This window comes from Coturnix japonica, chromosome 2 (assembly GCF_054131305.1).
Source record: "Coturnix japonica strain WE chromosome 2, WE-NBRP24, whole genome shotgun sequence".
NCBI lineage: Eukaryota > Metazoa > Chordata > Aves > Galliformes > Phasianidae > Coturnix > Coturnix japonica.
The window spans coordinates 77,061,394-77,082,822 of record NC_140664.1 but is presented as its reverse complement, the minus strand read 5'-3'; the positions used below and the strand labels follow the sequence as shown (position 1 = coordinate 77,082,822).

The following is a 21,429-nucleotide window of genomic DNA, read 5'->3' as shown; positions in this document are numbered from 1 at the left end:
CTCCAGTTTTTGGAAATAGCAGAGACTGCCTCAGCCCAAGAGGGCCGAGACCTTGCGCTGGGCCAGGCTGAACCTCACTAGGTTCACACGGAGCCTGTCCAGCTCCCTCTGGATGGCTTCACCACCTCCCAAATTATTAACAGCATCGCTCAGCATGGTGTCATCTGCAAACATGCCGAGGGTGCACTCGATGCCATCGTCTGCGTCATTGATAAAGATGCTGAAGAGCCCCGGTCCCAAGACAGACCCCTGTGGGAGACCACTTGTGAACAGCCTTCACCAACACAGAACCATTAATCACAACCCTTTGGATGCAACCAGCCAAACAACTCCTAATCCACTGAACAGACCATCTTTTAAATCCAAACCTCTCCAGTTTAGAGAAAAAAAAACAACCAATTCACTGATTTTCATGACTGCTCTAGTTCCAAAAATAGTTTATGTCTGCCATAGAAAGCAGACATGATAAAGTCAAAGGATCTTCAGACTTTCAAAACCACTCTGCTCTCTTAAGAGTATTCAAAGAAATGAAAAAGCATTGATTTTATTAGTTGAATAAATGTAGTTGGAGAAAATTGGAGGCATCATAAAAAGAAGGATTACATTGTAATTGTATTTTCTTTCCTGCATTTTACTGCAAGAGAGGAGAACACAATCTCTTTTTTCTGAAAATAAACATTCTAAAAGCTCAAACTGGATTCTGATTTTGAGAAGCAGCGTGCCCATATTCCTTATCTCACTACAAGAGACAAAGTGGAAAACACCTTTTTTTCCTCCACTTCCCTTGAACCGGTGGGTGACAGAACTGTATTGCAAAGCTTCCTTTTGTGTTTCCACACTGCCTAATTGCAACGGTTTACCAAACTCCTTTGGAATGACAGCAGAAAAACCAAGAGTATCTCAAGGGCCGAGTGACTTCGTACTCTCATCTCCAGAATTATTGGGCTGAAATCAGCAGGGAAATCTTCATCCCAGTACAAATGTATGCATCACAAAAACAGAAAGCATTCGGAGCAGGGCTGTCACGTTCTTCGTTCCTTAAAGAAATCTGTTCCTTTCAGCTCTTCTGGCAGATAGTCCTGCACCACAGGTTCCTTGTACATGGGGTTATACTTATAGCCTTTACCGTAGCCCAAGTCCTTCATGAGCCTCGTCGGGGCATTTCTCAGGTGCAGCGGAACAGGTGGTAGAGGCCCCGTGTGCATCCTCAGACATTCTTTGACGTTGCCATATGCCCTGTACACCTCTATAGACTTTGGTGCTCTTGCAAAATACACTACACACTGTGCCAGAATGACCTGGAAACAAGGAAGGGGAAAGTATTAAATTAAATGATTTGTTTTAAGCTCTAATGTCTGTTATCCAGACATTTTGAGTAGCATGACAAGGCCTTAGTTTGTATACTGACCTCCTACTGCTACTACTATTTGAATATTATTTCACAACAATACAGTCCTTCATAACTTTGGCTACTAGAAAAGAAGAGCTACTTTACAACAGGATGTATGAACATTTAGAACTGTAAGACAACAAGAATCAGAGCAAAAAAAAATTACTTGAAACATGACAACACCCGCACAGGGAGATTTCAAGGACAGCTTCTATTGCTAGAGCAACAATGTTTTCTTACTTGAAGCCTTGTCTGGAATGGGCCAATACATTTATTTGCCTTGTCCTTGCAATCTCTGTTTCTTTTTTGGTCATTACAACTAGATCTTACAATTTACATTACTCTTAGATCAGTGAACTGATGAAGCCTTTACCTCGCACTCTGGCATCCCAATGAAGTGACAACCTTGATAAGCAGCAACTGCTTGTGTTAAAGCCAAAGGATCTGCCAGCCCTATAAGAAGGGATTACATGAAAGTAGGTTAAAGTCAGTTTACTAGAATCACAATGTTTCTTGTTCTCTGCCATGGAAGGCTATCCATGCTCACTTCAAAGCTGCAGTCCCAGGTGGTAGATCACCTGCTACAATACTTGGCAGCACATGAGACAGATACTTTCCACCCAGTGTCTTCTCCCTATTCCTTCTGAAAGCCTCAATCTGCTGCCACACAGTGGTGGCCTGAGCAGCAGCAGCAGGTAGTGCAGGGTTCACTTTCTCTTTGTGAAAAAGAAACGAGGAGCTATTGGTATACAGACATAGCTTCACCAGATGTACTAAGTCTCCACTCATCACTTCTGTACTAAAAATCTTGCTGCTTCTGTTATTTAGGATAATGAAAATACCTTAAAACTACTGACCCACCCACCATGAGGTTTGCACATCAAGGTTGGCTTTTGGCTTCCACAGTCACTAAAGCAATGGAGCAAACAAATAAAAACCCAGACATCCCTGCCACACACATTCTCTGTGACACAAGGTGTCCCAAAATCATGGCGCGAAATGAAAGAACACTATCAAAACCTAACCTCTAAAATCTTTGTTCCTCCTGCAGCTGTCACCACAAGGACATCAAATGTAGGTTTCTGTCTGCATATACTTAGATTTAGTTGGAGATGATGCATTTCACTACTTTGTAACTGTTGTGCATGGAGTATTTGTTTTGGTATTTATTTCACCCTTACCCCCAAGTACTAAACTCTGAAGGTCAGAAGACTGGCACATCTTAGTTAACACACCATCCCAACCAAGAAATACTGGAAGCACGTACCTATATCTTCGCTTGCAAACCTCACCAGCCTCCTTGCCACGTAGAGTGGATCTTCACCACCTTCAAGCATTCGAGCAAGCCAGTAGAGGGAGGCATTTTCATCTGAGCCTCTCATTGACTTATGCAGGGCTGAGATACAATTGTAATGTTCTTCTCCTGTTTAGAATGGGGGAGCAGAGATACAGAGAGCTCTTTGGAGGAAGAGGAGCAAAATACATTTAAGAGAACAGAACAGATTTCCTTAGATCACAGTAGGTAAACAGAACCTGCTTCCCCAAGTTCTCTTTAAACGCGGATCATGCTGTTCATCATTGTTTTCAGAACCTTCATGCTCTCAAGTGTGGATCTGCATACCAGCAGGTAATAGCAGCAGCAGATGAAGAGACAAGTGGTTTGTTCTGTTGCTTAAACATTACAGGGCAAACAATTTGCTTCTGATACCATACAACCTTTCCTTCAGGAGAAGGAAAAGATGTTGGGAAGATGACATTGTATCTGTATCAGGCCCCATTAGTCACGGAAATGGGCCAAACTGGCCCAGAAACTATTGACATGTAGGTATATCATGATGGCACATCACAAAGTTTGGAGGAAATAAGATCACAGCACACAGTCCTGACAAATCCCCTACGAGGTGTGTTGGGTTCATCCTTTTAGGAGCAGCTGAAACCTATGAGGTGTGTTGGGTTCACCCTTTTAGGAATGGCCCTGAAAACAGTGAGCAGCTCAAATCTAATTCACACAAAATGAAATAAATAATCCTTAGAGTTGGAAGGTACTTCTGAAGGCCATCTAGTCCAGCTCCTCTGCAGTGAACAGGGAAATGCACAGCTAGATCCAGGTCTTTTTCAGCAGTGTCATGGGTCTAGAGAAGGGCTGATAAGATGGTCAGAGGGCTGGAGCACCTCTCCTGTGAGGAAAGGCTGAGGAACTGGGCTTGTTTAGCTTGGAGAAGAGAAAGCTCTAGGGAGACCTTGATGTGGCCTTCCAGTACTTGAAGGGAGCATATAAACAGGAGGGGGAATGGCTGTTTACGTGGGTGGACTGTGATAGAACAAATGGGAATGGTTTTAAACTGAGACAGGAGGTTTAGACTGGATATTAGAGGGGGTGAAACTAGGTGGTCTTGGAGGTCCTATTCAACCCAGGCCATTCTATGACTCTATGATGATAATTCAAATAGTGCTTAAGGAGAGCAAAACTAAGTAACCACATAAAAACTGAATTCATATTTACTTGATTCTGCCGAGACACTTCTTAATTGTCTGGTGCGTGCTCTGTGAACACAGAATACTCAAGTGCATACTGCTACTATCATGGGTACACAGCATCATATCCCTTCAATTTATTCTGACTGAGCCTGCTCTAGTGTGAAGAAAAAGCAGTTTTTAGACCACATTTCACCGTATCTGCTGCTTCATCAGAGCAACTGCTAGCAAGGGGACGAAACAGCAGGAACTATAAAGGCTATTCCAAATGCTACATCACAGAAACCATGTCAGGCACTCACCTGCTCGGTCATAGAGGATGTGTGACCGCTGCAGACCTTCCTTTACGTGTTCTTCCGTTATCAGAACTCCATCCACAGAACCACCTTCGGTAAAGTTCAGCAGAGTGGTCTTCCCTGCTGCCAGTCGGGCCTGAACTGCTAATTGAAGTCCATTCAACCCAGTCCTCGCATCACCATCACACAGGTAGGCAAGAGTACTTAGAGCTTTCTCCTCTATGTACACAGGTAACCTGCAACAAGAAGATCTCGTAGCATTATCCCACCTTGTGCTCCTCCCTCGTTGTGCACCATGCTAGCTGAGGTGTTTCTTTATGGAGTCTGCTGAGAGGCAACGGAGTTTAAGCTGGCACTCCAAAAGAACTGTACCTTCTTCAAGAAGTTTCAAACACCCTGTTGGTGTTGGAATGAGGGAACAGCATAATGGAGCAAGACGGTCAAGTATCGCATACATCAAATTACATGGAAATCAAGAGACACAAACCAAAAAGCTGTTGGCACAATGCACTGATGAGAGTCAATGATGTGAAATAATGTAATGGCTCCCTATTCCATGATCTCCACCCCAACACACACAGAACTTCGGAGAAACATCCTCTGCTCAGCATAACTGAATTATGGCAGCTTTTCTGAGGAATTAAAACCTCACATTTTAAGTCCCTGTATTCTACATTTTAACCTCGCACTGTCCTCAGATGCTCCGCTGCTCTACCCACTTTCATTTTACCCTGACATCCCCACACCTTAGAGCAGGGAGGCTGAACAACTTGCACATGTTCTGACTTCTTCACCAGCTCCCGATCATCACACGGGTGGGCAGCCTTGTACTTTTTTCACCCTCCAAAATTAACTCAGAGTGCACGCTGGATGCCATTGGGCAACGCTGGTACCTTGTAACTGATGATACTTGGAGACAAAAATATAAACAAGCCTACAGGATCCATCACTCACTGAACTGAAAGTGATATCCTAACTCTCGTAACAGAAAACTACTGCTGTGGGAAGAAAACAATCATAATTCGAACTCCTCCTTAACTCTGTATTTTCAATAAGGTTTAGGGAGGTGGAACCCCTTCAGTTTGCACAGTTTGTTTTGTAGCTGAGGATTTGCTCTATTAAATAACATTATTGTGCTTTTTGTACCTGTGCTAGTTTTCATGGAAATAAATAGGAGGAGTAAAGGATCAAACCCAAAGCCAGTAAGAGCACACAGCCATTTCATTTCCTCAATTTCTGAAATGTTTAAGTTACATCATGATCTTCGGCTTGAATTCTGTGATATTTGAAAACAGAGAACAGCTTAATATAAGGAATTCAGTGCAATGAAAAGCTTCAACAAGCACACCCGTAACAAACCTTCTGGCACCTCAGTGGAGATGTCAGCAGAGCCACCTCGTCCACTCAGTGCAGACATGGCAACATCAGCTGAACAGCAACAGAGCAGAAGTTACATGTGAAGCACGTTAGGCTTTTATTTCATCATGTTTCACAAACTAAGCAGGATCAGGATAGTGATCCCTGATGTGTGTCAGGTAACCACTGTAGGGCTAGTAATGGAAGTGTACGGGGTATGCAGCAAGAAAACCCAGTGTAGTCACTGAACAAATCCAGCTGAGACTGCCCTTCGATCTTGCACAGATTCCATATTCAGGCAAGGCACACACACACAACCTGTTCACTGGTGGCCAGTTTCTCTGACAAGCAGAGACAGTTACCTCAGAGGCTACTCAGCATCTCAATAATGAAAGCATATTAGTAATGGTAGTTCTGTATTCTAGTCAAATGTGGTCCCCTTTTGCTACCCTACCCCAGCTAATTAGCTGCCCTATGCTTGTTCTGCAGTGGCTGGCTTTTTAGCACACCAGAGCACTGCGCTTAGGGTTGAACACTAAAAAGAAATGCTTAAATAAAGGAATGCGGACGATGTTGGGGACAGCGACACAACCTTATGTTCCACAGAAGAGAAAGGTTCACTCAACAGCGATCTTGGGCATCACAGAATCATAGAATCATGAAGGCTGGAAAAGATCTCCAAGATCACCTACTCCAAGAGACAGAGGGAAGTATGAAATTTTATTGAAAATAAACTTTCTAGCTGTATAAGCCTGGGGCTGTGTGCCATGGCCATGGCCAGAGCTACAACATTGGGGCATGTGGGAAGACACAGCCCAGGCCCAGGAACACTGATAAGAAGTACTGATGTGAAACACAGATGCCAGGCACACAAGAGCTGGGGGGATTAAATGGGAAAGGCAGAAGCGTTGGGGAAACCCCAGAAATGTGTGCTGGTGCAGCAGGTGAGGCCGGCACATGGTGATGACCAAGCAATGGATGACGGCATCACTGTGGGACGGGTGGTGATGTCCCCCAGTGAAGGTGAGGGCTGGCAACATGGCCAAGCCCTGGTTTGTGACATCTCCGTGCGATGGATTGTGACTGCTTGGCCCACGCTGCTCCTATGCAGGCGCAGCAGCCCAGCCCAGCAGTTCGTGCCTGGCCTCCAACCGAGCGAGTGTGCGAGGACTGGAGTGTGGACAGGGCGAAATTTGGAGCTGAAACGTGCTCTGGGTGCTGCTTGCGCAGTTCTCAGGTGCCGTCTCAGAGCCGCTTGTGCTGTACCCGGACCCTGCTGGTTGGCAGCAGGCAGCCGGGGCATTAAGGAGAGGAGCGTGCAGCAGAGCAGGTGAGCAGCATGGCAATGCTTCATGCCGGCAGCTGGGGGTGCTTCTTGAAGGATCCTCCCCAGGCTGGCCTTTACCCGTGGGGCCTCTTGTTCACTTCCTACAGTGGCTGGAAGGGAACAGGGACAGGGAGGCTTTGACAATGAGTGACTGGGGCAGCAAATGACGATGGTGTCTCTCTCTCTCTTGCAGTTCGTAACACCTTCTGCCTGCTGCAGCACCTGTGAGGGGAGCAGCTTCCCGACCTCAGCTCTCCCCAGCCCACCGCACAGCCCAGGGCCATGGACGTGCCGTCCAACTGGACCTGCCCCATCTGCGGGCAAATCCGGGAGGATGTCACCTACGTGACCCCCTGCCAGCACCAGCTGTGCTACGGCTGTGCCATCTGGTGGGCTAACAAGAAGCCGAGTTGTGCCGTATGCGGGCACAAAATCTATACCATCCGATACTCGGTGAGGTCAGACGATGATTACCTCGAGTGTGCTGTCCCGCAGCCCGCAGCACACTCAGATCACGACCTGCAGGACGAGCAGGGGCCTGCAGAGCCGGTGCTCATCCCACCTGAGCACAATTTCCCAGCCGAGGTCTGGGCTGCATTTTTCCAACAACATCCGGAAGACCTCGGACCCCTGCTCCAGTGGCTGCAGGAGGAGATCCAGCAGGTGTCCAGCAACGACTGGTGGGAAGTCTACGTGGGACAGTGCACCACCATGAACTTCTTGTGTCAGCATGGGCTGGACGAGGAGGCCTTGGTGCAGGCGCTGCAGCTGAGCACCAGCGGCGATGTGCTGACCTTCGTAAGAAGGCTCATCAGCACCGCTGCAGCCCTCTACGGTCCCACGATCCGCCACCAGCTTGACCACCAGGACGCCCGAACTGCTGGAAGGAGGGAGGACAGCCCTGCAGCCAGCCCTATCAACAGCACCTCCCATCAGTTGCCTTCTGCCTCGGGCCCAGGCCACTCCACCAGCCACACTGGGCCCAGTACCGAGGAGCTGCCCAGCAGCTCTACTGGGGTCCCTGGGTACCCCAGCACCACCACAGAGCCCTCAGTGGAGGAGCAGCAGGAGGAGCCAGGGCAGGCGGCGGCAGCGGGCCCCTCTTCCCAGGGCAGAGACCGCTCATGTGGGGGGACCCGGCGCCCCCCGAAGAGGAAGGCCCGCAGCAGCACCCAGGACTCTGCGCCGCCCTGCAAGAGGCGGCCACGGCGGCGGCGCTAGGCCAGAACCGCACTGCTGTCACAGCACGGCTCCGGCGGGCTGGGAGCCCAACATCTACCTCTCAGCCTGCTGCTTATAACACCTAATAAATATCAGTTAAAAAAATATAAAAAAAGACTAAGTTTGTGTGTTATTGACAAACTGCTGGCATTGCTGTTCCTACCCATCCTACCCATGCTGCTTTCTCCATATTTCCATCCTGATGGAGGGTGTTCAATTTCATCTTTTTTTCCATGACCGTAAATTAGCACTCCTGATTTTACTAATAAAAGAGACAAAGACCCCAAAGAGCACAAGATCGACCAAATGTGATGATGTGTGATGACATCACAATATCAGACCCCATCCCAAACCATCTCACTGTGAGTAATGCAGGAATTCATCAGGGGAAGGAAAACACATGAAAGAGTAAAGACTCAAACTCAAACCCAGTACCAGCTATGAGTGATCTCCTTAATTAATGAAATGCTTAAGTTATATCATGATCTTTGGCTTGAATCCCTTGGTTTTTTTAATGGAGAACAGCTTCATATGTGGTACCTGATTTTCAGTAAAATCTATCCAATTAAAAAAGTCGAAATAATACGAGGCACCAGTGACTGTTCATAGAACATAGGAGAAATAAGAAACAATCCCATATTATTCAATGCAATGAAAAGCTGTAGCAAGCACACCTGTAATAATCCTTTTGCCCCATTCGGCAGTCCGACCAGCTCCAACAGGGATGAGTTTTTGATAACTGCTACATATACATGTAGTGCAGAGACAACGAAATCCATGAAATTCAGCAATGACTGCATTCTCACTGAGCACACAAGGCATCTATAGAAACTAAGGAACATTCACCATCGAGGTAAAAGAGACCACAAAGAATCATCATCCTTTTCAAAACCTGAACAAGGTCACAGAAGTGGCAGGATACCAAGACCATCTCATAAACAGATTTCTAGTAGCATATGCAGAATTTCACACCGTACATGGTTTGAAACAGAAAACTTCCACCTTAAGGAGACTAAAACCATAATTTAATGTTCACACCCCTCTTCTGCCTTTTGGCTAGAAGAAGAAGAAGATACTTAACATCTGGGGACATGCAGTGTTACAGCACCTTTTCCAGTTCCAGAAAGAGGTGAGCAAAGTGAACAACCAACTCAGCTGTATTTCATAACATCCATTTCATTTGTTCCCTAGGATAGACTGAACACTGTCATCTACTTGCGTCTACTGCTAGCCCTGCTTCCTAAATGTGGTGAGGTAAAAAAAGGTGAAAGAAGACACAGCTGCTCCTGGAGAGTGGTAGGTGGAGAGGAAATGAAGGAGCAAAAATAGCATGGGGCGTGAAGCAAGGAGGAGTTAATAATGAGCCCAAAACTGCATCAGAAAAAGGGATGGAATGGCTTAAAAAAAATAATGCCAAATTCAATTGCAAGAGTATATGTCAACTACTGCTGAAAAGCAGCCAGTGGTAGGAAATACTAATAAAAAATTCAAACAAGATTGCAACACAAGCTTTTAAATTCTGACTACTGTTTTCATCTTAAAGCATATGGCTCCCACTTGGTCATTGATGTGGGCCACTTTCTCTTCATGGAGATATTTTTGAAACTGTGTTAGTCTGACAGTCTGCCTGCCAGACTTCTTCAAGTTTGCACATCGTGCTGTTTAAATCATCTATTGCAAACAGGAGGTTACAGATACAGGGAATCCAGTGAAACCCAAACCCAAACAACTTCAACTGAAACTATGCCTCGTACTTTAATCCTATACAGAAAGGAAAGTCTCTGAACCTCAGTCAGGGTGTGGCCACAGGCACAGCTGTGCCTTTATGTTAAAGATGACATGTTCTATTGCCCTCTCTTCTAAGATTCATATCACCACAACATATAGATGTATCCACAGTATCTCAGTTAGCCATCCTTATTGCTTACACTCTGTGATAATACTGAAAGGACGAGATATATTCTCTTTCACACATAAAGGGTGCCTACACCGTTACCATCACATCACATGTACTACTGACTACTAGTACACAAAAATAAAATCGATTAACATCTCACAGCAAATACTCTCCCTAGCACACAACAGAACACAATGTAGCATTTATGCTTAAGCAGCATCCTCCCTGATCTCATTAAAAAAAAAAAAAAGAAAATATAAGAAAACAACCAACTTCTGTCACACACTTCCAGGTTAATTTAAAAGGGGATGCCCCATCTGCTACTAAGTAGAAATATGATGCATCCACAACCCATAACAAGAAGTAATGCACATTGGGACATGAAAAAGAGTCAGTTACAGGCTTCCACAGCAAATCCTCAGCAGAGGAATGGACTTAAATATCCTGGGGGGTGAGCCAGAAGCTACAGATCCAAGTATAAAACTCCGTCCTAATCCAGACGGTAAGATTATGTTTTGGATGGAGAGCCAGTGCTCTGAATTCTCTCCCCTCCTGTCACCCTGCTGCCCCTGCCATATGCTGCCACTTCTTTTCTTTACTATCAGAAGTGGCTAGGGTTTCTCTTCCCACCCCCCCTAAGCGCTTCATCCTCTCCCTGGCAGGCAGTCAATTCCTCAGGCTGTGCATGTTAACACCCTGCAGCCCATAAAGTACTCACTCTGAGCTCTCGTTGCTGCTGCCAGTCGCAGAGCTGCTGTGCTGGTTGCCTTGGCCCAAAACCTGGACCCCTAAGGACTTGACGGCCCGCAGCAAAATTGCCTCCATCGCCTCAACTGAGAGCTTCTCCAGAACGATCACCCGGCACCGGCTCAGAAGAGCGGCGTTGACCTGGAAGGACGGATTTTCTGTCGTTGCTCCTATCAGAGTCACCGTCCCGCACTCAACGTGAGGAAGGAAAGTGTCCTGAGTATGGGAGGGAAGCAGAAACAACTGATTTCAATCAATGACAACCTGAAACATCCCATGTGAGTAGGCTACCTAGCGTTTTCAAATAGTTTTTTCCTTGTGCTGTGAGTCTTTGGGTTTCCTGTTGATGTGACAAATAACCTCACTGACAAGGCAGCTCATCTGCTCAGCTAATTAAATGATTTAATTTCGTGCACATGGTAGGCTGTTCGCCTTGATAATCCATGCTTGCACTGAGAATAACTCTACCGGCTAAAAAGGAAACATGGAAAGTCTGCAAACTTACAGTTTACTTAGATAACTTTATTTTGTTGTTCGGCAAAAAAGGTAACATGAAAATGTCTTATCAAAGAATGAGGCTACTTCTAACTCTGAACCAATGTTTAGGGTTACAATTCTCCACCAAATTCGATAGAACACCTCAGAAAATACAGGAAGATCACAACACAGTTTCATAACCACGTCGTAGTTCCACAACAGTGGACATGTCCTTAACTTTCAGGACAGAATTTAAGCTTTCTGTGGCATGACTAAAAAATATAACACCTAGGAAAAGAAATAGAAAACAAACACCCAAGTGATAGCTGCAGCAATATACTATCCCACAGTACCTTGCTATGCCTTTATTTTCTTTGTTACCACAGAGAGTTGAGTACAGCATTAAAACACTCTATGCACATCTACATTCCAGACCTTTCTAAAAGGTAACACAGAATGTTATCGCCACGGCGGAGGCTGAAATGAAGGTATGTACAGCAAATGTTACTGATATGGAATAAAATTCCAGGAAGATGTTACCTAAAGATGTTACACAAGTCAACTACAGGTACAGCTCAGCCTATTCTTTAAATCTTTGCAACACAGGAACTGCACATTGATGTGCGCTAGTTGGTTACAGACATAAACACAGCATTCTGTAATTCATTTACCACAAGCATTAAAATTAAAATCAAAAGCCCAAAGCAAGCTAACAGCCAAAGGCAAAGTGGGGAATTTCACAGATGTTCTGACAATGGCTTTTTCCCCAAAAAAGCAGTACAATACCTGCTGAGATTTATTGAACCGATGGATCTCGTCGATAAAGAGAATAGTTTTTCTCTTGAAGAGTCTTTTTTCATTCTGGGCTTGGCTGATGACATCTCGAACATCATTTGTCTTGGCACTTGTGGCTGACAGCGTCACAAACCTCATGCCTTTCTTTTTGCTGCTGTTGGCGATTATATGTGCCAGGGTAGTCTGAAAAAAGCAGAGATAATTTTGTTACAAAAATCATTTGAAGACAGTATATCAAGAACAAAGACATATTTTGGACGCAGGGACAGCACTGACAGTTCAGAGAATAGGGTATTTTAGTTCATGCGACTGTAGATAACAGAAGACTCAAAAACTTTCCGCTAGGAGTAGCTGCCAATTCCACACCACATTTCTAAGGCTTGCAGTTTTAAGTAACAGGCCTACTCGGTCTCAACACTGAAAATGCCAGCAATGACAGCTGTCTCTCTCACCATTGAAGAAAAACTCTTCTCCAAATACACAGTTGTCACAGGAGATGAGCTGCCTGCAATTCATTGTTCAATTATTCCTTAAAGTATTTTAAAGGATAAATAGCCGAGTCTATTCTGAGATACCTGCAGAAGAGCTCACAGTGCTATCGCATTTAAGAAAGAAAAAGCTACATAAATATTGTTACAGCTTTTTGTATTTCCATGACACAGAAAAACCATCGAAAAGCAGTTCACTACAAAAGCAGGAGAGCACTGAAAAACTATATGCATACTTGAGAAAATGTAACTCAATCTAAATAGTCAAGAGTAATCAAACCCAGGGAAGCCAAGGGTAGCTGCCTGAACAAACCATTGGCTGGTCTCAGTAAGCAGCTCTGTTGTTTTTCTTTCCCTGTAGGCAGCTCGGTCACATTGTCATTTATTTATAGCACATTTCACTGCACCCACTAAAGCACAGAGGCAGTCTCCAGCACTACCTTGCAAGCGAATTCACCACACCTAAACACAGGCACAGTCTTCAGACCTTCCATCACTCCTCTCAGGTGTACCTGCATGCCTTGAGCTGTATTACCTCAGCTTGAAAGTACTGCTAGAGAAAAACAGGTGTTTTCTCCATCAACCTCAGTTCTGTTAGAGGAGGAGGCGAGGACACTGGAGAGCCTCGGCAGCTGAGGAGCAGGACAGGTGCTGACAAAACTGCTTCAGAAGACATTCTAAGTCCTGAGGTTAAAGCAGCAGGTGCTTCAAACCTGATCCTCTAGCACAGAGACTGCAGAAGACACCATCTATCAGATGCCACTGGTGCTGGCACGACCTCTTTCACTATCCTAACAGCGCTGCTCTGTCTCTTTAAAGGATCTCCACATCTCTAACATGGCAACCAGTCTAAGATGGGAAAAGGGAAATTAAGGGGAAAGATACGTTATCGTTTATCCTTGCTTTCAGTTTACTGAGAGGTTCCTGTCTTCGGAAGAGGTATCATTTTATGTCTCAGTGCAACACTTAAGTCAGATCCCCTCCTGTCCCCGGGAGCTCAAAGCACCAGCCCTTTCCTTCCTGGGAATGTGGCAGAAGACGAGACTGACATAAGCATTTTCCAGAGTGTTGTTCAAGCCTACAGATATCAGGGAGTCCTGGGAGACTTGATGTTTCCCTACAAAAGGGACAAAAGAATGTATTCATGCCTCAGCACCACTGAAAGCAAAAAAAACCCCAATATATCAAATATGAATACGAAAGCTGCCTCTCTTCTTTCTCTAATACTGGCAGTGGAGAGAGGTAAAAGTAGGATTTAGTTTGCTGTTCTTCTTATAGCTCCACTTCAAGTGGTAACTCACACTTCATCGATATCAGGTGACACAGATGAAGAGATTTGTTATGGTCAACACAAGTCTAAATCAAGGCATTCGAGATTGCAGAGATCACTTTTTTTCCTGCACATGGCATGAACGGCTTTTTCCACTGTGTCAATCAGCACATTCTGCAGCGGGGTCAAAAACCCAAATGTTTTATCTCGGTACAAGCAAAGAAAATGCTATTTGTAAGCCAAATAGAAATGGAACCCTGGTGTTTTTCAGTCAGTCAAATCGGACATACCATCTTCAGATAAAATGTTTTACTGTTTAAGGAAGGGACAGGATACACAGGAATGTGTCCTTCTGCCCTTACTTTAGGGAAAAAAAATACAAAGAAATTAGTAGGGAAACGATGAATAAACCTGTTTGAAAGTTACAATTAAAACAAGGATCTACTTGCCATCTGCTCTGCAGTCCTCGGTCAGCATATAACCTCTCCCACTCTGCCAACTGCTGGGTCAGCGAAAGTTGCATTAATAATAACATACACTGTATTTCAAAAGCATTGCTTGATGCAGACAGACATTTTCTTGGCTTCTTCCCTCTATTCTTCACAGTCAATCATTCAGCCCATCAAACAGAGGTCAAGCCTACCCCATTCTTCTGTAAGCCTGTTATTTCCCATCATTTCACTTTTTTTCCTACTTTTTCCTCAAACCCATTCCCAGCAAACAGTGCTTCTGGGCTTTGATACTAGCTATGGATTCAGTGATTCTTATGGGCTCCTTTCAACTTGGGATATATGATTATGTGAATGAAATACAGGTGCCCCTGGAGCCAAGCACAGCTCTCATTGTCAGAGCACACAAATAACTCAGATTCGATGTTTGGGTTAGTAGGATGTTTGTAAAGAAAAATACTGTCAAGAAGGTGTCTGTGAAACCTAATATAGTTCTTAAGTCACGTTACAGGAAGATCAAATAGACTTTGTTTAAGGACCTTCCTGTGGCTTCCTGTTCACAGAGTCCTTCCTTATTCATTCTTCAGTCGCATGAATTTGGCAAGACAGCTGTTGCAGATGGCAGTCAAAGAAAAGAGATTGTCTCTCAAGTGTCACAGCCCCACAGCCCTTTCATGTCTCTCAGCCTCTTGATGAGCCGCCATTCATTTTACACTACATGGAAACATGCTGTGGTGCAAAAGCCCTCCCCTGCAGATGGATAGACCCAGTCACAATAGGCCACATGCAGGTTCACAGGCCTGAGATGGAACACCAACAACATCAGCACTTGCAGGTGCCTCATGGGGAAGCAGCTCCCTGAGATACAGCTTAAAACTGTCCTATCCAGTACCACTGAGCCGCATTGTGTCACAAGAGACTCAGGCAACATGTCAGGTTATGCCCAAAGGAAATTGTCAGGACAGCAGATGAACGGGGCTCTGACACACCGCCTATTGAGATAAATGCAATCAGAAGTGGCAGCAGCTGGCACTTACATAAGGGCAGATGCTATTCTTACTCAACTTGTTTGGTTCCTCACACCCCAAATAGCCTACTGTGAGACTACTGGAGGAGTAAAGTGTCACCAAACAACAGCAACAGCATGTGGCTCAGAGCACTTCCAGAATCCAAGTCAGACCAAGCATAAACAGAGGCAAGGTCACTGCACAGCATTTCCTGAAATGGAGCTGCGTCTCCATTTGCCACATCCAGGTTTGTTTCATCATATTCCAACCGCTTCCCAAATATGCTAAGTCCAGTTTTGTCTTCCCATAGTGCTACCCCAAGTTATTCCCGATTTCAAAGGGCATAAGCAAATACCAGGCATTTGAAGGCTTCTCCCAGGCAACTGCACAGATAAACTCATTTTTCAGAGTTGTTCTGTAAAAGATAATACACATTTCCAGATCAAAATCTCATTTCCCATCTGCGCTGCATCCGATGCATCATGACAAATGTCTTGAATAACAAGAAATCTAAGGGACTCCTAGAAATAAAATAGAAACTCAAAGGGCATTTGATGGAAACTTCAAGGACAACTTGCTGGTGGTTCTTCATGTTTTGCACTTGGACCAATGTGGCACAATAACTTGGTACCAGCTTACATATGCAGACCCCCAAAAATTACGCATGAATGCTCTGTGTGCTATCATTCATAAGGAGCAAGTTCCAAACCCGGTGCCTACTTTTTTCCTCGTTAAATGGCATAAACAAGAGGCAATGTTTACCGTATATAAAACAGAACGTTCAGGTTTATAAGGCTTAAATCCTATCTGTGGCAGCAAAATGATTCTGTGCTCAAGTTACTCGTGTCCCCTCGCTAACTCTTTACTAAAATTGGTGCCCCGTGGCAGACAAGCAAAAATCTAAATCCCTGCATTAAGGTGTCATAAATCACAGCGCGGCAGACTCAGATTACAGCAGGATTCATGCAGGCTCTTAAAAAGTTGCATAGTCAGGATGAACAAGCTGACTGTTCACGAGTTAAAAACCACGGCATCTCTTTGAGGCAGCTTTTCCTCTTCTGCTCTGTGTCCAGACAGCTTCTTAAAGCAGAACACACATTCATGTGTTCAATGCTAATAGTGACAAAAGCAAAAACAGAAACAGACACAGCGAGTTCTCTTAAAGCATTCTGAATTCATAAAAAAATTAAGGTGTTAAGTAGAAGTACAAAGATCACGCTCCTTTAAAATAAGAAGGCTCATCACAAAAGAAAACTCAAATGAAAGTCACCTCACAACAGAAGTATCCTGGTTTTCAGTGTTTCTTTAACTATTCAAGTGCTCCAACAGCCAATAAGATCAAAGCACGATGTATTTTTAATTAGGTACCCAACTTTGATGTATGGCATAATAAACCTCTTAGAGAGCATTCTTGATCTTCAATATCAACTACTGCATTTGCATCAGTTTAATGGCAAAGATTCTCTTCTAGCTCAGAAGAGAGCAAGCAGCCTGTCATAGAATGGCTTAGGTTGGACCTTAAAGACCATCCAGTTCCAATTCTACTTAATATTTTTAATATTGTTTCCCACTGAAAAGAACTGTGCTTAGTAGAAACAGGTTTAGATATCAGTCCCATGAGGTCCTTAGACAGTGCTAGTACACTCCCCAGGGAGGTGGTTGAATCGCCATCCCTGGTTGTGTTTAAGAGCCATTTGGATGTGGTGCTCAGGGATATGATTTAGCAGAGGGTTTTTAGAGTTAGGGTACTGGTTAGGCTGCGGTTGGACTTGATGATCTTCAAGGTCTTTTCCAACCTGGGTAATTCTATGATTTAAATTTCAAACATTAATTTATGTGGTTCTTTGTGTCAAAAGGAAACAGACTTGTTGTCAGTCAGCCCATACATTTCTGATTACTTCTCCATGAAACATCTTCTTAGACATTTTATATATATTCATCCAAAAGGGTACGTGAAAACAGGGAGGTGTTCCCATCTTCAAGGGGTTTACTTCAACTTGCATTCAAAGCTAGCTGAAAGAGAGAAGCCTCAAAGCCATTTGCTGGGGGACAGCATCAATTCAACCACAACTCAGTAACGACAGTCCTCATGCAAGTCATAAGGCAAGCATGATCAGCAGCAGAATTTAAGCTCACCGAGTAGCAAGTTTAGTACATACAACAGCACTCAAGGTGTATGAATGAGGAAGGTATGTCATGAGAGAGGGAAAGCGACATGACACGAAACAGATCACCTAGCATCCAAAAACAATCTCAGCAACACAGGAGGCTCCAAAAGTAGACCTGGAGCACAACAGTGAGCTGTCAGCACCTCACCAACAAGCTTTAACACAGCCATTCAAAAAATGTATAGTCTCAGCAGAACACAACTTGACGTCCACTGAGCTCGGTTGTCATCCACACACTGAATGTGACCAGCTTCTCCAGGCAGCTGTGTCAGCGCCTCACCACTCAATGAGTAAATTGTTTCCTTCCAACATCTAACCTAAATTCTCTCTTTTAGTTTAAAACCATTCCTCCTTGTTGTACCACTACTAAAAAGTTACACCCCCTCACCCCCCTCCTGTTTTAAGCTCTCTACAAGTACTGGAAGGCTGCAATGAGACTTTCCCAGTGCCTTCTCTTCTCCAAACTGAACAAGCCCAACTCCCTCCATCTTTCTTCATAAGAGAGGTGCTCCAGCCCTCTGATCACGGTTCTCCCCTGGACTCACTCCAATAGCTCCTTTACCTCATTTACTGGTTTCTTTCTGACATTACCTCGCTGTTTTAAAGGAAGTAGCAACTGTGTACATTCAACAGCTGGTTCTTTTCAGTTGTGTGTTGTGTAGTATGAACAACATAATTACTAACAGTATTAATCCATTTATCATCCATTCTTATACCTGCTCCTTATTAATTGTGATTAACTGGTATTATTACACAAACATCACGCACATGAAGTCACTTTTTATCTTCAAAAATAACAGGGTAGCAATTTGTTCTTAACTCCTCTGCTACCACTAATTCATTAGTCATTATTTCACATAACCCACATTTGCTTTTATGCACAGCCAAGACACTCACGTGACTGTAATATGTCAAACTTAAAGCTGAGCACACATTAGACTGACAGAGCATGTACTCTGCTTGCCTAGCTTCCCTCCTCCCCCCTCAACCCAATCTGAAATACAAGGCAAATGACAACCTGAGATCCTTGAGTGAACACACTCAAGGCATTCATTTGGTCCTTCACTCACTCCAGTTGTGGATCCCTTCACTGCCATGCTGCACTCCTGTGCCTTTTGGGGTTTTACCAGTATTTGTCCTGGGTATCTTAAGAGACACAGGACATGAGAGTGCAGCAGTCAGGACATGCAACTTGAAGATCCATTAATAGTGGCTCATGTGTTTGAATGTGGATGGGTACCTAGCAGAGCCACACTGCTGGCTGCCTTACACACTGAAGTCTTTTTCTATCAGGAGACAGAGTTTTTCGGCTAAAGCAAACCCACATTTGCAAGCTATGCTTTTGTAAGCCTCCTTCATTTCAAAGCCATTTGGATAATAAGGAAGACATTTTTTATTACCATGGGTAGTGAAGCACTGGCATAGATTGCTCAGATAGGTGGGGGGTGTCTCACTCCTGGAGACACTCAAGGTCAGGCTGGACAGGGCCCTGCACAACCTTATCTCACAGTAGATGCCCCTGTTCTCTGCAGGGAAGTTGGACTAGATGGACTTTAAGGGACCTTTCCAAATCAAACTCTATGATTCCATCCTGTTGCTGCTTTCAAGCTTCTTTGCTTCTACATTTATTTAGTGGATTAGGAGTTTACTAGAAGCCCATTGGCTGCAATGAACCTAATCTGGCCTGTGTAATCAAAGTCCAAACTGCAGGGAATAGGGATGATGGGTGCAGGTCATGTTTTATTTTAGAAGTAAACTGCAGTTTTTGTGATCTAAGTGCTCTGTGGACGGTCACCACAGAAAACAATGTAACAGACCGGGAAAAAAAGTGAGCACAGACATGGGAGCTCCTCCTTTGTAGTCCACCAGCCTCGAAAACGAAGCCAGGCAAAGTCCAATGCCCTGAGGCGTGATGGGGCAGGCACTCACCTTGCCGCAACCCGGCGGTCCCCAAAGGATGATGGAGGGGATCTCGTGTGACTCCAGCAGGGACCGCAGCATGGTGTGGGCGCCCAGCACTCGCTCCTGCCCCACGTAGTCCCGCAGCGTGTCCGGCCGCAGCCTGTCTGCCAGGGGCTGCCCCTCCAGCCGCTGCGCCACGTTCGCCCCGCGCAACGTAGGCCCGCCGCCCTCCTCAGGCCGCTCGGCGGCATCTCCCCGCCCGGCCCCGCTTCTCCCGCCGGGGGCTCCCGGGCTCTTGTGGAACAGGGAGAAAACGGGGGCGGCCGCCGGGCGGGCCTCATCGGGTTGCTCCTCCGCCTGGCCGCCCTGCTCGGCGGAAGCGAGGCGCGGCTTCTTGGAAGGGGGTGAGCGGCCCCGCGTCGCCTCGCCATCCGCGGCCTGCAAGCAGCGGTCCAGGTGCGAGTTGATGAGCGCGGCCGGCAGCTCCCGCAGGCACACGGGGCACCGCACCTGCGCCTCGGCGCCCTCCATCGGCTCCCGTGGCACCGTCGGGGTTGAGCCGGAGCGGGAAGCGAGACCAGCCGCCCTCTGAGCCCGAAGCCCTTCGGGAGCTGCAGTCCGCCCCTAGCGGCCGGAGGACGCGCTCACTGATGCCTCGCTCGCCGGGTTGTCAGCCCTCTGAGCTTCCTGCCTGCATGGCTGTCGAGGGAAGGAGCTCGCCTGGTGGCCGGGACTGACTTGGTAGAGGTGGTTCTGCAAGTGCCAGGGGCCCGTTCTTAGAACCATGGAATCATTAAGGTTGGAATGACCTCTAGGATAATGGAATCAAAGAATGGCCTGAGTTGAAAAGGACTATCATGTTCATCTAGTTTCAACCCCCCTGCTATGTGCAGGGTCACCAACCACCAGACCAGGCTGCCCAGAGCCACATCCAGCTTGGCCTTGAATGCCTCCAGGGATGGGGCATCCACAACCTCCTTGGACAACCTGTTCCAGTGTGTCACCACCCTCTGTGTGAAAAACTTCCACCTAATATCCAACCTAAACCTCCCCTGTATTAGTTTAAGACCACTCCCCTCGTGGGAGGGTCTTAACCTTCCTGTTTATATGCTCCCTTCAAGTACTGAAAGACCACAATGAGGTATCCCCAGAGCCTTGCCTTCTCCAAGATTATCTAGTCTACCCATCAGTCCATCCCTGTGTCCACTGGCCATGTCCCTCAGTGCCACATATTAGTTTTGTATTTTGATTAAAAGCATAGAATGCTGCGCCATCAGTGTCCTGATTTACCATCTGAATTTGACCCTACGCTAATTCTTTCCACCATACGTCTTATTTTCTTTCCTAAATTATATATTTAGATTTAATTATATTCTATTACGTAACCATTCTCAGCTTGTAAATTTCAGGTCACTCTAATGTCAAGACGTGCTTTGCTGGGATCTATGAGGTAAACAAGTCCAGCTACCATGTAAAAGTAACTGTCTCTCAGCTTAAACATTGAGAATGTCTGCAAGAGACCAACTGGTAGGAAATAGTTTTCATTAGAACTCCAGATTGAGAGCGAAGGGCAGAATTTTGAGTGAAGTGCTGTACAACCCATCGTGTAAACTTAGTTCTAACTGACAAGATTACAATCTGAAAACTGACTGACAAAGAAAAAGATGGGTTCTTTTTGTCTGATACATATTTGAGCATTCATTTCTATTTTTGAGCCGTTTTAAAATCATACCATAGAATCATAGAATGGCTTGGGTTAGGAGAGCCCTCAAGGATCATCAAGTTCCAAGTCCTCTGCCACAGGAAGGGCCACCAGCTCCAGATCTGGTGCTAAACCAGGCTGCCCAAGGCCCCATCCAACTTGGCCTTGGACACCTCCAGGAATGGAGCATCCACAGCCTCTCTGAGCAGCCTGTGCCAGCACTGCACCACTCTCTCTGTGAAGAACTTCCCCTTTGTCTTCCCTTTATATCTCTTATTGTACATGTTGTACATGTACAATACATCTACATACAGCTGAGCAAGTTTCCATGTCATGTGTATGGTTACTGCACATGAAATTGAGGATATGGCACACGAAACAAGCTGTTTTGCTTAAACTGAAAGATTGGCGTGGTGAGAAGACCCTGAAGAAAGTATCTCTGAGGTCAAAGTAAGGGAATGT

At 45.4% G+C, this 21,429-nt stretch overlaps 3 protein-coding genes across 5 annotated transcripts in view; 2 read left to right on the top strand and 1 right to left on the bottom strand.

Annotated features, from left to right (window-relative positions):
* Nucleotides 1–528: 528 nt before the first annotated feature.
* WRNIP1 (WRN helicase interacting protein 1) lies at nt 529–20,042 on the bottom strand. 3 transcript variants are annotated; one of them, XR_014943587.1, is made up of 7 exons: nt 19,293–20,042; nt 11,973–12,164; nt 10,681–10,925; nt 4,168–4,397; nt 2,658–2,846; nt 1,764–1,843; nt 529–1,298 (listed from the first exon to the last, which is right to left on the bottom strand). XR_014943587.1 is itself a non-coding variant. In XM_085540311.1 (7 exons), the coding sequence occupies exons 1-7, from the start codon at nt 19,794–19,796 to the stop codon at nt 1,023–1,025; spliced, it is 1,683 nt and encodes a 560-aa protein (XP_085396437.1). In that variant the 5' UTR covers nt 19,797–20,042; the 3' UTR covers nt 529–1,022. The 3 variants fall into 3 exon arrangements, 2 of the variants coding, with proteins under 2 accessions (XP_085396437.1, XP_085396440.1); XM_085540311.1 differs by having other exon boundaries at nt 2,658–2,813; XM_085540314.1 differs by lacking the exon at nt 19,293–20,042 and adding an exon at nt 12,706–12,724 and having other exon boundaries at nt 2,658–2,813.
* On the top strand, nt 7,005–8,065 carry LOC146761973 (uncharacterized). Its single transcript, XM_085540315.1, has one exon. It carries the CDS (start codon nt 7,127–7,129, stop codon nt 8,063–8,065), a length of 939 nt encoding a protein of 312 aa, XP_085396441.1. The 5' UTR covers nt 7,005–7,126.
* Nucleotides 10,863–21,429, top strand: part of MYLK4 (myosin light chain kinase family member 4) — a 76,214-nt gene continuing 65,647 nt past the window's right edge. Inside the window, exon 1 of the mRNA XM_085540308.1 lies at nt 10,863–10,987. Within this exon, the coding sequence (XP_085396434.1) occupies nt 10,932–10,987 (56 nt within the window). The 5' untranslated portion in view covers nt 10,863–10,931. The remainder of the gene's footprint in view (nt 10,988–21,429) is intronic.